The 15,799-nt window shown below is 37.9% G+C and overlaps 1 protein-coding gene across 7 annotated transcripts in view; it reads left to right on the top strand.

The window, feature by feature from the left end:
- Positions 1–14,513, top strand: part of LOC123514215 (G patch domain-containing protein 2-like) — a 29,759-nt gene extending 15,246 nt beyond the window's left edge. For 4 of the 7 annotated variants that reach the window (XM_045271898.1, XM_045271901.1, XM_045271902.1 and 1 more), the window contains 8 exons: positions 463–657; positions 830–1,043; positions 3,356–3,445; positions 3,869–3,967; positions 7,507–7,643; positions 8,082–8,272; positions 8,804–9,007; positions 13,173–14,513. In XM_045271898.1, coding sequence (XP_045127833.1) covers positions 463–657; positions 830–1,043; positions 3,356–3,445; positions 3,869–3,967; positions 7,507–7,643; positions 8,082–8,272; positions 8,804–8,952 — 1,075 coding nt within the window. In that variant the 3' untranslated portion in view covers positions 8,953–9,007; positions 13,173–14,513. The remainder of the gene's footprint in view (positions 1–462; positions 658–829; positions 1,044–3,355; positions 3,446–3,868; positions 3,968–7,506; positions 7,644–8,081; positions 8,273–8,803; positions 9,008–13,172) is intronic. The other 3 variants (XM_045271899.1, XM_045271904.1, XM_045271905.1) reach the window with 3 other exon arrangements.
- Positions 14,514–15,799: the final 1,286 nt, after the last annotated feature.

Raw genomic sequence — 15,799 nt, forward strand, 5'->3', positions numbered from 1 at the left:
GTTGGGCTTCCTTTAGTCAGCATTGCTATTACTGTCTTATGATATTTTGAAATGTTTATCTTAGCATTTTTATTAGTTTCACTTATGATCATTATTACCACAACTTTATCAGATTCTGTCTTTACATGGGTCAACTTTTGTCATTTGACAATAACTTGTCAATCTATGCACCTGCAAAATTTGCTCATCATTCTGCCAACTTCAGTGTCCTCTAGCTTGTTGCCATCATCCATGGTAATTAATATTTCTTTCCTACAAGCACTAGCCAACACTCCTTATTGTGAATCTTATTTAGGTTTTGAGTCTGATTGTGGGAACTTAGTCTTTAGCTCACTCACCTCTCCATTCTCCCCCACCAAGGAAATGATAAAGTGCCTGAAAAACATTAAGCTTGACCTGTATCTTATGAGCAGAAACCTCAGGGAATAAAAGCTCCTTGATTACTGCCTTTTGCATCCCAAGGTACCTGGCCGTCTCAGCAGGCAAGCGAAAGAGAGGGCGTGAGCGGAGTGTGGAGTGGTGCAGCAGCAACCATCTTTCCCACAGCAAGCGGCATGGATCTTCCACCAGCCATTTTCACAGTCTTCGGATGCATCGGTCATCCCAGCCTGGCACAGAGAACAATATGGACTATGATTACTCTGATGAGGCCAACATGTATGTATGCCAAGCTTCTTGCCCTGTGCTGTTGCTGAATGACGGCTTTGTCAGTTGTAAACAGTGTAATTTAGGTGGCAGTCATGATGTTACACAGTCATTAAAGTTTCATGGCTATTGCGGTGGTTTTGCATGCAGACATTACCTAGTTCTCACATGATGAGTATTGCAGGGAGCACAGCAGTAGTGAGAGCAGCAGTGAAAGTGAGACAGGCATCTACACCTGTGATGAAGGCCGAGAAGCAGATGATGAGCAGAGTGACTGGTTTGCTGAGCCAGACCCTGTGTATGGTGTGCCAGGTGCTCCAAGCTCCACACGACAAAGGAACCCTTCAAACCGTCTCTCCTGGTGGAATGATGAGTTCGGCCTGTCCCTTTCAGCTAAGGTATATGGCTGGTACAGCTGATATGAATGCTGTTGTTGAGGAGGATGAGATTGTGTGTCAGTCCAGTCTTTGGGGTCAAGGGATTCATCCTACATATGCCTAAAACAAACTGCTCAACTGTTGTGTGACTACCTGTGGAAAAACTCTCTTGCTGTGACTTATATTTCACTGCACCACTGTAATTTTGTTGTATAATGAGTTGACCTACAATACAGTACTTGTTTGATTTTCATGGGTTACTGATTTACACAGCAATCCAGAATATTTATCAGCAGGTGTATAAAATCTCTCAACCAGTCATAAGATGGCTTTATCATTCATTACATGTGTTGATATACCCAAGACCTGTGGCTTTCACTTTGTGGCAGCTGCTTGGGACATGACTAACTGGTCTTTAACCCAATGAAGCTCCAGATCTACTGCTTTACTAATGCTGATAGATAGAAAATCCAACCTAATATGAAAGACTAGAGTATATTTTGATGTTATCAATTATAATTTTTACAGTAATTGCCAACAGAAACAAAAACTTGGATTTCATGACATGAAAAGTTTTGAAAAATTAGACAGAACCTTTGGCCATGCAGAATGGGTCAACAATTGTTGCAGGTGTTAAGGCACATGGACAGGAGGTATAGAGTTGCAATAATGCTAAAAAATATAAATAATAATAATAATAATAATAATAATAATAATAATGATAAATAAAATAAATAAATAAATGAAAATTGGAATCCCCCAAAGTCTGGCAGAAGCTGAGTGTTGCAGCTGTAATGTAATACTCACAGAATTTAGTGGTACAGTTATTCTTGGCCTTTCTTCACTAAAATTAGTTTGTTTGAGATTTGTCCAGAAAGTTTCCAACCATTCAGTATTAACTTACATACTACACAAACTTAGTCTGCAGCATCTCATTGTTGACTGAATAACCCAGTGGCAGTATATTTATTCACTTGCACAGTATGGTCTTCTTCTATTAGATTGCCAAGTTCCATTATAGATGTGCACTCCATTTCTCAAAATAATGATAATAGCTGGATACTTTGTGGACAGACCTATGTGGATATTATATGAATTAACCTTTTTCTTCTATGTTCTCTAATATTGAAGGATATGCAGATCATGCAGGCATTAAAGTCTTGACAAGTAGTTTAATCATTTTTAGACTGGTGTAATCTAATCCATTGTGTTGTGTGTGCTCAGCAGTGTTGAGTCGCATTGTGACTAATAGTTGTGAGTGTTGCTAAGGGAAAAGTGCATTCTTTTGCTACTGATCTAAATGAAAGGCTTGATGTACAACCATCAGAGAAATAAGAGAATTTGGCCAATTTCAATAATAATGATGTAAAATACTTGAAGTAGGCAGGTACCATATCTGCCATTATCTTGCTGTATCTGTATTGGACCAGTATGGAACAATACCTTGCAAACACATTTTTTGTTCAGAAGATGAAGCCTTATGTGATAATATTTTAGAAGCCCATTTCTCTGAGCTGTTTTTCTTCAAGGTTTGAATAGATTTTTACTATATTTCTGTATTTTTAAAGGTTTCATTCTTGCAGATGAAAGTTGGAAGACTATAACTTTGTTTCATAGCTGAAACAGAACTGTTGTGTCTGCTTGTTGGGAATGTTTGAACATTATTGTGGGCAGTACATATCTTCAGTTGAACTTAGTGTTCCTGAAGAGTGCACCAACACTGTCTTCTTGCCAGGGATTGCTTCCTTGTATTTGTGGTACTTTTGGCTTAGTAGATTCAGAGGGATCTAACAAACCATTGCCTTGCAGCAAGACTTTGCTGCTGTTGCTGCAAGAAGCCTGGCTAAATCTGTAATTGATTTTGTTTTTAGTAAAAGAACAGTTTCAAACTTATGGTTATATTGCAATATTTGAACAGGTTTAGATGTACATTGAGCATTGTAGCATAAGTAAATAATCACTTTCAAGGTTATTGGTAATTGTTTATTAAGTTTAAATATGATACATAAACAATCTAGAGGAAAACTAGGTGTTTATATATATATATATATATATATATATATATATATATATATATATATATATATATATATATATATATATATATATATATATATATGACAAGAAGACAAACTGGTCTTTCAGAAAAGTGGTTGTTGTTATTACATGATCTGCCTTGACGACAATGTTTGGTCCTTTGAACATGCTGAGCCAATTGTACAGTTTGTAAGTAATAAACAGTGAGGCATGAGAGGAGTGTATAGTTAAGAACATTTCATCTTAACCACGGGTCACTTAAAACAGCCAGAGCACCTCCCTCTTTCCCTTTGCAGGCTCTGTTCAAAGAGAGGTATGAGACAATGTCTGTGGAGAACCAACAGGCTTGCAGACTCAGATTCCAAAAGCTTAGAGAGAGGCTTTTGGTGAGTATTGGCAGACTGTTGCCACCATTTGTTTCAGATTACACAAATTAGCCAGTAAGAATGTGAGGTATTGTTGACCTTGCATTAGTTTCACTGCAGTGGAGTGAATATTGTAAAATTTTTGTCTTCAGCTTGTATAATGCTGAAAGTTTTTGCCAATATTTTTCATAATTATTGCATGTTAAGTGCAAGTACAGCTTAGATTTTTTAGATGTATAGAAACCTAAACAATTTTTAAGACATTAAGGATTTTGATAACGTAACTTGAATTTTTTTTTTTTAAGAGACTTGAGGTAATGGTTAATTAATCACTTGTATTCTGAATAGAGTTGTAATGTCTTCATGGAGTTGGAAAGTGGGTGTATGTGTGTATTGGATTGCAATTGAAGGAATGCCACACTCTAATTCAGAGTTGCCTCACAGAGACGAGAGATCCGGGCCGGGCGCCGGAGACTGAGGGATAGAAAGCCAGGGTTCAGCATTGTGTCTTCTGTAAATGACAAAGTTTCTAGATTTCTTCAGGTATGTTTTTTTTTTTTTTTTTTTTTTTTTAATAAAAAGTTTTGCATTTCTATTTCAGTATTTGGAGAGAGAGGGATAGTAGCAATTATGTATATATTAGACACCTACTGAAATGATAATTTACTCAACGATGTTGAATAGCACCAGTTCTGATCTGGACCATTCATGGTCTGCCCAGTTCTGGTCTGGATCAGTTCAGGGGGTGTGCTGTGAAATTACTATGAAAGCTAGCTGTGAACTCGCTGAACGTATCCCTTTGTGTCTCACAACTCAAGGGGGCAGTCACAGCCTGCTCTCAAAAGGTAACTCTCCCACTTCATACAAAACTACAAGCACTTCCTACACACACACACACACACACACACACACTTAAAATTTAAAAAATGTTGACTCCTACATCAGCCTCGGAGTCCCCAAGTTAGACTGCTCTATCGATGTTGATCCAAAATGTCTTGACACCTCCCTCAACTTTTTTTTCATTAACTTCTGCAACATTGGCCATCTTAGATAATTTTCAATCTGTAGAGCACTACCTCTCCTCTACTAAACCTCATCTCCTCTTCCTCACTAAAACACAGGTGTCTGAGGCAACTGACAGTAACCCCTTTTCTGTTCGCTCCTATATTCTCTATCTTCAGGTTTGTTCTAAAGCTGGATGTTGTGTCTATGTGTGCAACAACTTAACTTGCTCTCATGCCCACACTCGAATCTTCCGAGTTTTACACCATCTGGCTTTGACTCAATAGTCACTTTCTAACTTAAATTTATCTGTGCTGTCTATTTCTCCCCTAACTCATCTGACTAGTAAATTCTTTGACTATTTAACTTCCAAAGTGGAGCACATTCTGTCTCTACCCTTTCAGAGAGATCTCCATCCTTGGAGATTTCAATGTTCACCACCAGCTCTGGCTTTCCTCTCCCTTCACTGACCATCCTGGTGAACTAGCCTTTAACTCTACGATCCTCCATGACCTAGAGCAACTGGTGCAACACCCTACTTGTATTCTTCACTGTCTTGGAGATACTCTCAACATTCTTGACCTTTCCCTTATCTCTAACCTTCTGCTCATGCTGTTACCTTATCTTCTCCGTTGGGCTCCTCTGATCACAACCTCATATATGTATCTTGTCCTATTTCTCCAATCCCTCCTCAGGATCTCCCAAGGTGGAGATGCCTCTGGTGTTTTGCCTCTGCCAATTGGGGAGACCTCACGAGGTATTATGTTGATTTCCCCTGGAATGATTACTGTTTCCGTGTGAGAGACTCATCTCTTGAGTGCTGAAAGCATTACAGAGGTGATGGTCATGGAAGTGTACATTCCTCACTTTTTTTCTCAACCTAAACCTTTTAAACCTTGGTTTAACTCAGTCTGTTCTCATGCTATACATGATAGAGAGGTTGCCCACAAAAGGTACTTGAGCCTTCCATCATCTGAATCTCATGCACTTTATATTTCTGCCCAAAATCGTGCCAGATCTGTTCTTAAACTTGCCAAACACTCCTTCACAAATAGAAAATGTCAAAATCTTTCAAAATCCAACTCCCCTCAAGACTTCTGGCATCTGGCCAAAAACATTTCCAATAACTTTACTTCTTCATCTTTCCCTCCTTTATTTCATCCTGATGGCTTCACTGCCATCACTCACATCTCTAAAGCTGAACTTTTCTCTCAAATCTTTGCTAATAACTCTACCTTGGTTGATTTTGGACTTGTTCCTCCCTCTCTTGATTACAATTCTTTGTAATGATGTTTTCATTGCCCTCACTGGCCTAAACCCTTGGAAGTGTTATGGACCTGATGGGGTCCCTTCTATTGTTCTCAAAAACTGTGCTTCCCTGCTTTATCCTTGCCTGGCCAAATTCTTCAAACTCTGTCTATCGACTTTTACCTTTCCTTCTTGCTGGAAATTTGCCTACATTCAACATGTTCCTAAAATGGATGACCATTCTAATCCCACAAACTACCATCTTGTAGCTTTAATTTCTTGCTTGTCTAAAGTTAATTATCCTGAATAGGAAGATTCTTAAACATGTCACTCCACAATCTTCTATCTGATCGCTTCTATCAAGGCCGCTCTATTGGTGATCTTCTGGCTTTCCTTACTGAGTCTTGGTCATCCTCTTTTAGACATTTCGGTGAAACTTTTGCTGTCGTGTTAGGTATATCAAAGGCTTTTGATAGAGTCTGGCACAAATCTTTGATCTCAAAACTGCCCTCTTACAGCTTCTATCCTTCTCTCTGCAACTTCATCTAAAGTTTCCTCTCCGACCATTCTATTGCTGCTGTGGTAGACAGCCATTGTTCTTCTCCTAAATCTATTAACAGTGGTGTTCCTCCGGGTTCTGTCCTGTCACCCACTCTCTTCCTATTATTCATTGATGATCTTAACCAAACTTCTTGCCCTATCCACTCCTACACTGATGACACCACTATACCTACATCTTTCAATGTTCTTTCAGAGACGACCAATCCTTCAGGAAGTCAACAGATCAAACAGTGATGCCTTAGATTTCTGATTGGGACAGAGAAAATTTAGTAGTTTTCAATGCCACAAAAACTCAGTTCCTCCATCTGTCAACTCAACACAACCTCTCAGACAACTGTCCCCTCTTCTTCAATGACACTTAACTGTCCCCCTCTTCTACGCTGAATATCCTTGGCCTATCCTTTACTCATAATTTAAACTAGAAACTTCACATCTCATCCCTTGCTAAAACAGCTTCTATGAAATTTGATGTGTCTCCACCGTTTTTTCTCATCTCCCCAACTGCTAACTCTGTACAAGAGCCTTATCCGCCCATGTATGAAGTACTCCGCATGTTTAGGGGCCGTTCCACTCACACAGTTTTATTAGATAGGGTGGAATCAAAAGCTTTTCATCATCAATTCCCCTCTTGTAACTGTCTTCAGCCACTCAAGTGGGCCTGTTTTATTTTCTTATTTATTTATTTATTTTTGTGTATATATATATATATATATATATATATATATATATATATATATATATATATATATATATATATATATATATATATATATATATATATATATATATATATATATATATATATATATATATACACACACACACACATATATAATATATATTGTCAGTCTATCCTATACCTCAATTTTTTCTTGTTTTTAAGCATTACTGTGCTCCTTGACGCTGCCATTCATCACAGCCACACAGAAAAACTGGTGCAACAATTTATTCAAATATTACCATTACTTTCACATTTTTACAAACATCCTTTAGCACTCCTAAAATCTTTGTTCCTTCTTCCATCCTGAGATGTATTTCTAATAATGTTCACATGAAAGTATCAAAAACTTTTATTTATTTTTCCTCATCTGTCAGCACCTTCTCTTGCACCTACATTCCTACTGTATCTCATCTGTTTGCTCTTTGCTACACACAACTTCAGCTTCCTACAGTAACACTGCCTCACGTGTGCTAAATTTGTTCAAAGGTTGTGAAATATATTATGAAAATAATTATACATAATATGCTTGACTGAAGATCCTTAATCACAGGATCCACTACAATCAGAGTTGCGATTGAGACCGATGACAGACAAGGACCGAGACCAGCTGAAGCATCTGGCCAATTTGTACTCCCTCAACATCCACAGTAATGATGACCATACAGCTCCAATCCTCACCAAGACCAGGTACTCACTTTCTCTTGTGTTTTTTCACCCAATTCCTGTGTGCAATTATTACTCTTCTTCATCTGCGCAATTTTTTTTTTTTTCCCCCCAAATTCCTTTGTGAATATTTCATTCCCAAACTCCTCTTGCATGATGATTTCTTTCTTCAATTTATTTGTGCCTATTTCTCCCCCAGGAACATCTTTTATGGTAATTTTCCCTCTCAGACCAACAATTACTTATTCCTTCTCTTCAGTTCTAAATATATTTTCCCTAACTGGTCCAATACTTGTAGGAATTCCTTGACTTAAATATGACCAAGCTTAATAGCCATTGTTATAAACTTGTAATTACATTTTCAAGCATTTCTATATTGCATTTCTTGATATTGGTGAGGTTGCAATCTTTGTTATAGTATCGATGATACATGCTTTGTTATAAGCAACTTCTGTCCAACAGGAACACCATCACCAAGCAGTGGCTGGAGGTGGATGAGGCCCTGGCATGTGGGGGAGCCTTCCCTGGGGGTCTCCCTGTACCCCTGAGTGACTTGAAGCGGCGTAGGCGCACTCCTCCACCACCACCTAATAATCTAACTGAGGGGAGCAATGATTCAGTGGAGAGTGTGTCCAACAGTGCTGGACTCTCAGGTGAAAATGTCTAAAAAATTTGAATACATCTTGTTTGCATTGGTCAGACTAATTTGTTTTTATTATCTATGTACCAGACAAGGGATCCTCAGAGGCAGGTGTGATTCATTAGATAGGAAGAGGAACATAGATTCTTGGGAATATTGAGAAGGGATTAAAACAGGCTTTATTTGTAGTAGCAAAAATTGAATACGTGAGGGAATTTCATATCAATGGCTGTAAGACTAGGCTTCAAGTGTAACATCAAGGAAAAGGATAAAGTTGCTGGAAATACAAGTGTTTGTGAATGGTAACAAGCTTGTGATTGACAATGTTATGTAAGAAAAGTAAGAATAAACTGGGGAACAGTCTTGAGAGAGAGAGAGAGAGAGAGAGAGAGAGAGAACGAACAAACTTAATGAGTGTGCCATGCCATATCATATTGCTTCTGCTTTGAACAGACTCATCTTTCCCTCCCTCATGCAAGAACTCAGAATTTTGATAGAAAAATTGGTAGAGAGTTATCAACAAGGTGTTTTTGGGTTGTGACAGGTGGCTACCGTCCTCCGGTGCCTAGCGTCAGCTGGGATGATGATGTGGGTGACTACTGTGCTGATTCCTTGTCAGAGCGACTGGCAGACTCAGAGCCAGACCCGCTGCCTTCCCCTACCTCTCTTGGCCTGCATGACTGCACGCTCTGAGGTTGCTTGTTGCAGGCTGCTCCATCACTGCCATAGTTAAAGTCTCAGTTTCAAGGTAAACCATTTGTTTTGCTACTGCATCATTAGACAAGTGTGTGTAGATGGTACATTATATCCTTAGTGCTTTGAGCTTTATTTTAGAGGGATTTGTTCATCATTATTCAATAACATCATTCCATTATTAACTCCTAGTGAAAAATATAACTTATGAATTAAATGTGTTGGACAGTCAACATGTTCCATGTTCTGCCATTACAATATGCCTTAGTTCTCATCTCACTCCAAAACTTCCATTGACTGGCTTCACTTACAGCTTCATCATATTGTTTCCCTGGTTTAATTCAGTACTTGCTTGTACATATATTTTCTTATACTTTACAATTACATTACCACCAAGACTCAACTTCCAATGAAGTGCATTTTAGCCTTAACCCCTTCCTTACCGCAGCCACCCCTGATATAAACAAAAAGCGTTCCCTTCCTATACTGCAGCCCCCTGCCTGTGTGCGCACGTGCCTCACGGCCAGATCTACACATTATATTTCTTTCTAACTCAGTGTTATGTACTTTTTTCTAAACATATTTTTGTCATTTTATTAATAAAAGAAAACGTAAACATAATCATAAATTGTGCACTAATCATAAATTCAGCATCACACACACTGCACCTGGTGAGGGTGGCCCTGAGGCAGTCATAACTAGGCTGCTCCCCCTCACTTGCCGAGAGGGTTTCAACACTGCTGTCACTATCACTCTCTCCTATTTCTTTTCAGGATCATAGTCTGAATCATATTAATCTGGAGAGTCTTCCAGTATATCCTCACTATCTGTCTCATAATCATGATAATCCTCATCGCTGCTACACGAAGCAGACGCCATTATCTCTAACTAGAGACAATAGAACAGTTTCACCACGACCGATACTAGAGAACTGATGTTCTTGGGGGGACTGTGGGAATAATATATGTCAAAGAATAGTGATTGGCTTTATAGTTTATGCATGAAAAATTAACTCCAATATTAATTGGCTAGTGGGGGGGGGAGGTTTTGTTACGCTGGGGTGGCTAAAAATAACGCCTCCAGTGTTTGTTTGTTTATAGTGAACCACGTGGAGCATGAAAAAGGCAAAATCCGCACTCAGGCCACGGTTATACACGGAAATGTATTGGTGTGGTACGCACATACCACGGCGGCATCTTGCGGTACCACGAGGTCACTTTTGCGCGTGGTACGCACATACCACAAAACAGTCTTGCGGTAAGGAAGGGGTTAAGGAGTGGCCATGGTCTTAATCCAATTAGAATTTATATTATGATTGTAGTGTTTCTAATGTGCTTGAGAAACTTGTTCAGAATTCATCAGTTGTGCCATAATTTTCTTGTATGGCATGACTGGAATAGTATATGATACTGTATGATGCATGAGGGAAGAACCAGGCATGATCAGTACTAAAGATTTTTTATTGTCTGGGACAGAGGGATGTTTTTATTTATTTATTTTTTATTTATAATTGGATTGCTTCTAAAATGATAATAGTGTTTGATAACTGAAGTACAGCACTTATGCATAAGGCACTTCAAACTAAAATACATTTGTTTGTGTGTTACACTTATAAGATATGAAAATTTTTAATTTTTTAAGTCATGTTGAATATTGATAATATCCCTTTGTCCCTATAACAAAGATACAAGATCTTAACTGCAGATGCTGTATTGCATTTCCTTCCAGTCAAAATATTAATTAAGAAGTTACTGTATATTTGTTTATTTGCTACATGATTTAATTCAAGTTCTATTTATCATGTGTGGATGGAGTAGGAAGTGAACATTTCTTATCAGTATGCATAGCTCATAAATGGGATGTTAGGTTGAATGTGTGGAGCTTAACATGGCTATTGATAATGAATTCTTAACTGATGAAAGACAACTAACTATGTTGTGTGCAAGGCTTCATGGTTGTCAGCCTGATTATGGTTATTGAGAAAGTGTTAGGGAATCAGAGTGTGTTGAAGAAACCTGGATTGGAGAGTATCATTGAAATGATGATGGATTAACACCTGGTTCAAGCATATCATACCTCTCCTCCATACCATCTTCTATGGTTATAAAAGCCTTGTGAAATGTGAGAAAAATTTGATGAGGAGCTAGGGATTGAAAATGTTTTTGGAAATGTTTGTTTTTGTACTTATGAATGCACATACATTTTTTTTTTTTTTTCTCTCTCTCTCCAAGTGGTTTATGGTTAGCAGAATTTTGAGTGAGGTCTTATTGAAGTAAATTTAAGAGGCCCATATCATCTCACAGTTCTCCTTACTACATTCAGTCAAATACAACTGAGGTGGGAAGACAGGTGATCTTCAGCCAGCCACTAAGCTGTGCAATACTTGGCCAGTTCTGCCAGAACTCAAACCCTGATCACCAAGCCTACTGTTGTCTGAGCACTTAGTTGAGGAGCCCTAGAGACAGTCATACATACATGTGCCTTTTTTTCTCTCTTATACTTACATTTGTTCATAGTTGAAAAGGGGTCTCTCTCTCTCTCTCTCTCTCTCTCTCTCTCTCTCTCTCTCTCTCTCTCTCTCTCTCTCTCTAAATACAAGACAGGATCATAAAGTCACACTGGAAAAAAAGGCAAATAGAAATTGGATAGATCTCAAGAGAAACTCCATCAAGTACCCCCTTTAGCCCATAAATTCCTGTGAAAACCCAGTGTTGAGCCATAGTAAGCTTGGAAGTTAAATTGAGTCCTGAAAGAACTAATTTTTCACAGTATGTACTGAGTGGCTTGATGATTAACCAACTAACTCCCATTCATCATGAATTGGGAGCTCTGTGGAGAGGGACATGAGCCTCATCATTCACCCTATAATATGTGCATCAAGACTTAATGCTACAGGGGTGACTTTTTCTTTTTGTGGGAAGACCAGATGTTCTGATACTATGGAACAGTAACTGGCAATCTTCTATGCTCTCTTGAACAGTCACCAGTATGTGAATCACCTCAGCCAACTGTTCAGCTGATATAGAGTGTCGTCTGTCATCTGGTCTGCCAGGCAAAGGCTAACAGCATTATTATTTTGTTTCCTTCCCACCCTCTCAACATGCCTAAAATGACTATAAGAAAGGAGAAATGCAAGAAAAAGCTTATATTATATAAGGCTGGCCATTTCCCTTTATTTCCACTAAAAGAGGACTTAAGCTTAGGACAACACAGTGGATGTTGGACAGTTTCGAGGATGCTGGTGAGGTTATTGCACTTGCTCTACTTTCCAAGTAGGCCTCATAAGTTTTTTTCCTTCATTGTTTTTCCCCCATGATTTTTCCATTGGTTCTTTAGCAACCTGCCTGGAGAGAAGTGCACTTGTCTTCAGAATAGTCTTACGGGACATCAGACCTTAGCAAGTGCAGTAACCTCATCAGTATCCTTGAAATGGTCCACCATCCTCAGACTTGAGTGGAAATAAAGGGAGATCATGGCCAGCCTTATATAATGTAAGCATTCTCTTACATTTCTCCTTTCTTGTAGTCATGTTAAGCATGTTGAGAGGGTGGGAGGAAACAAAATAATAATGCTGTTATCCTTTGTCTGGCAGACCAGATGACAGACAGCTCTATATATCAGCTGAACAGTTGGCTGAGGGAATTCACAAACTGGTGGCTGTGTTCAAGAGAGCATAGAAGACTGCCAGTACTGTTCTAAAAGCATCAGAACATTTTGTCTTACCAGGAAGGTGACCACAAAGTAACCAAAAAAAGAAATAATGCCAGCACTGGAACATCATCTTGATGTGCATTCTCTACAGGCATGAATCAAAACCCTGCCAATGCTGTCTCGGGGAAGAAATCCAGTAGAATATTCAAAGAACATAAAAAAACTGGCGTAATTCTACAAAAGGAAGATTTTGCAGCAAAAGGAACATGTACACTTCTTACCTTCTCTCTCTCTCTCTCTCTCTCTCTCTCTCTCTCTCTCTCTCTCTCTCTCTCTCTCTCTCTCTCTCTCTCTCTCTCTCTCCACCTGGTGTTGTCTTGTCTTCTCTTCCCGTGTTGTCTTCTTTTCTTTCTTCTTCCCTTTTCCCATTCCTCAAAGGCCATTGGTAAATATGTGGTATTTCAATCTTTCAAAGACCACTGGTACAAATTTAGTTCCAGGCATTAATTGGGATGAAGTGTCAAAATCAAGATTATGAACAGTGATGATGCATTTCTTTTTCTTTGCAGAACAGGGCTTGGCTGGACCACTGCAGGAATTTCACATATCTTTGCCAAGTCAGAGAGAGAAGCTTGCTTTCCCATTCTTTTGTAATCACTGAGAGACAAAAGCTAGTACACAAGATTATGTAAAAATGGAAATTATTGATCTTGAGCAAAGAATTATTTTGTAGTTGTCAGTTCAATATTTATTTATAGGCAAGGTAAAGGTCTGTTTTTATCCTCAGGGTCTAGACAGGAGACCGTAACCATTTATAGCTCTATGGACAATTTACTGTAGATGTGTCCAGTAAACCATACAGTGTTGCAAGCCATAGTTCCTTATTAACATTAAGATTGATCTTTCAGAGATTTCTTTCAATAGTGGCACATTATTACTTTGCAAAATTAAAACCTGTGTTAGACTTTTCTAAATTGATATTTTCATATTCTTCTGTCAATGTTCAAACACTGTTCAAATTATTTTAATGAAATAGAAATAGGAAGTAATTAGATTTTTTAAAAGTACAACTATTTTCACCATGATAAATAATTTTTATAAATTTATAACTAATTGATTAATGCATATTGTAATTGGTTAACAAAATGTACATACATCATATAGTCATTGAGAAGTTATTGAAATTGATCAGAAAAGTAAATTTCTTTCACTTCAGCTTGATGACTTCATCAACAGATCCTATTTCCTAAAAATGGTGTGTTCAAGAGAGCACCAGTAAGAAATATTGCTCTGTGTTACAGTAATGGTCATCAAATTATTCAAGAATGAGCTAATATCAGCTGTTGGTCATTCATGCTGCTGGCAATGATCAGCAGCCATTCATGTCTTGCCATACATCAGATGCTAAGGAACAGTTCCTGTGATCTTTGATTTGCATGGTGATAGATGTCATGGTTTAGCATTAAAGTTCAGTTAGACTGAGATAGTTGAAAACCAATATGAACTTGAATTGTTAAGCACTGATATTTATGAGCTGGCTCACCAATTACATATTAAAAGATTAAGAATTTTGTAATGGTTTATGTGTAAAACCATAATTTGTAAGCAGCAGAAGATGGTGTTGATTTAAAGGAATGGCTCCAAACCATATTGCTATAGGTAGAAGTGTAGCTAGTGAGGCTGACAGGGTCTGAGAAACTGTTACTTCACCGCTTCCTTGACCCTACTATTTAGGTGTGCACCAAGTGTGGTTCTTGCTCAGGAAATAAGTCTGTTAAGTCTAAGTCATTCCTGCCCAAAATTTAATTAAATTATTTCATGGTGCCATAGCTTTAATGGTAAATCTGAACAGAATATGGTAGTTGATAGTTATTTATGAGTGTAAATATTTACTAAATATTATGAAAATCTTTGATTTTATAATTGCCAACAATTTTTTTTTATCTACCTAAGAATATGAAAGAAATGAGATCCAGATAAATAAGGCTGAAGGGAAGCAGCCTAAACAAAATACATTGTGCCATGTGTCATAATAGGAACCCCTTTGCTCCGTCCCTTTTAGTCATCTTTTATAACATGCAGTGGCAGTATTCTTTCAGCCTGCACAAAGTATGCAACAAGGCAATCCCCACCCAAAACTAGTAAATGTGACTATACAATTAACTATTTAAACCAATATACGATGGAAATGGACAAAAGCGATGATGTATCCCTTGTTGCTAGTGTTCCCATTGAAAATTCAAACGTCTATTGAATGAAGTACATGTGGACATTAGAAGAGACTGGTGTGTGATATGTCTGAACAAACCAACACAAGGACTGTAACATCACATTTCACAAAAAACATGTACATTATTTCCTTATAGTAAGTTAATTTTGTGCTTTACAGCATCAAAATTACTTGTTACAGGTAAGTGCTTCTCAAGTCCTATGGTAGTAGTATAATCAAAGGAACTTTCAGTTCCTAATCTATGAGACAATCATTTTGGGGAAACGAAATTCAAGTTCTGAATAAGCAAATGCATCTTATCAGTCAGTGCCTTAACTGTGTGGGTCATGTAACTTGTTTCTTATCCTTTTCCCTTTGGCCAGTACAACTATTTAATCCTAATCCATTCAGGATCCTACTGTATTTGATATCTGGAAAAAAAATAGCTTTCATGGAGGATTCTGATGCCAAACTTTTTAATTCTACATTTGCACAATGACCTTCCACATACACAGACCAGCAGTCTCTTTGTTGCTGGAAAATTTTTTGAAGGCTTTTGGAATTGGGGCCAGTTACTTCTTCACATTCTTCATGCTTTTCTCTCGGCTTTCCATTCAGAATCTTTTCAGTGGTGTCCTAAGATTCAGAAACTGCTTAGGATCACAAGGAAAAGATTATAGAGTATGAAGCCTTGTAAAGAAAAGGACTTGTTCTTGGTCAGAAATCTTGTATCAGGTGTGAAGTAACAGCCTGGATATTATCAAGATAAGCTGCCAGTTGTATGACTCCTGTATGTTCAGTTCCTTGAACCAAACTCCACCATGAAGATGAGAGAAAATTCATTATTCTTATTGACCATAAATTAAGATCATGTATTAAGAATAATATCACTTGAACTTTTCTCATATCTTGCTTTTTCTAAGTATTGTAAACACTAAAAACTTTAAAGCCTTGGTTTCTTGATTGTTGCTTCATGCACAAACTTTT

The sequence above is a fragment of the Portunus trituberculatus genome, chromosome 37, assembly GCF_017591435.1.
Source record: "Portunus trituberculatus isolate SZX2019 chromosome 37, ASM1759143v1, whole genome shotgun sequence".
NCBI classification, from domain to species: domain Eukaryota; kingdom Metazoa; phylum Arthropoda; class Malacostraca; order Decapoda; family Portunidae; genus Portunus; species Portunus trituberculatus.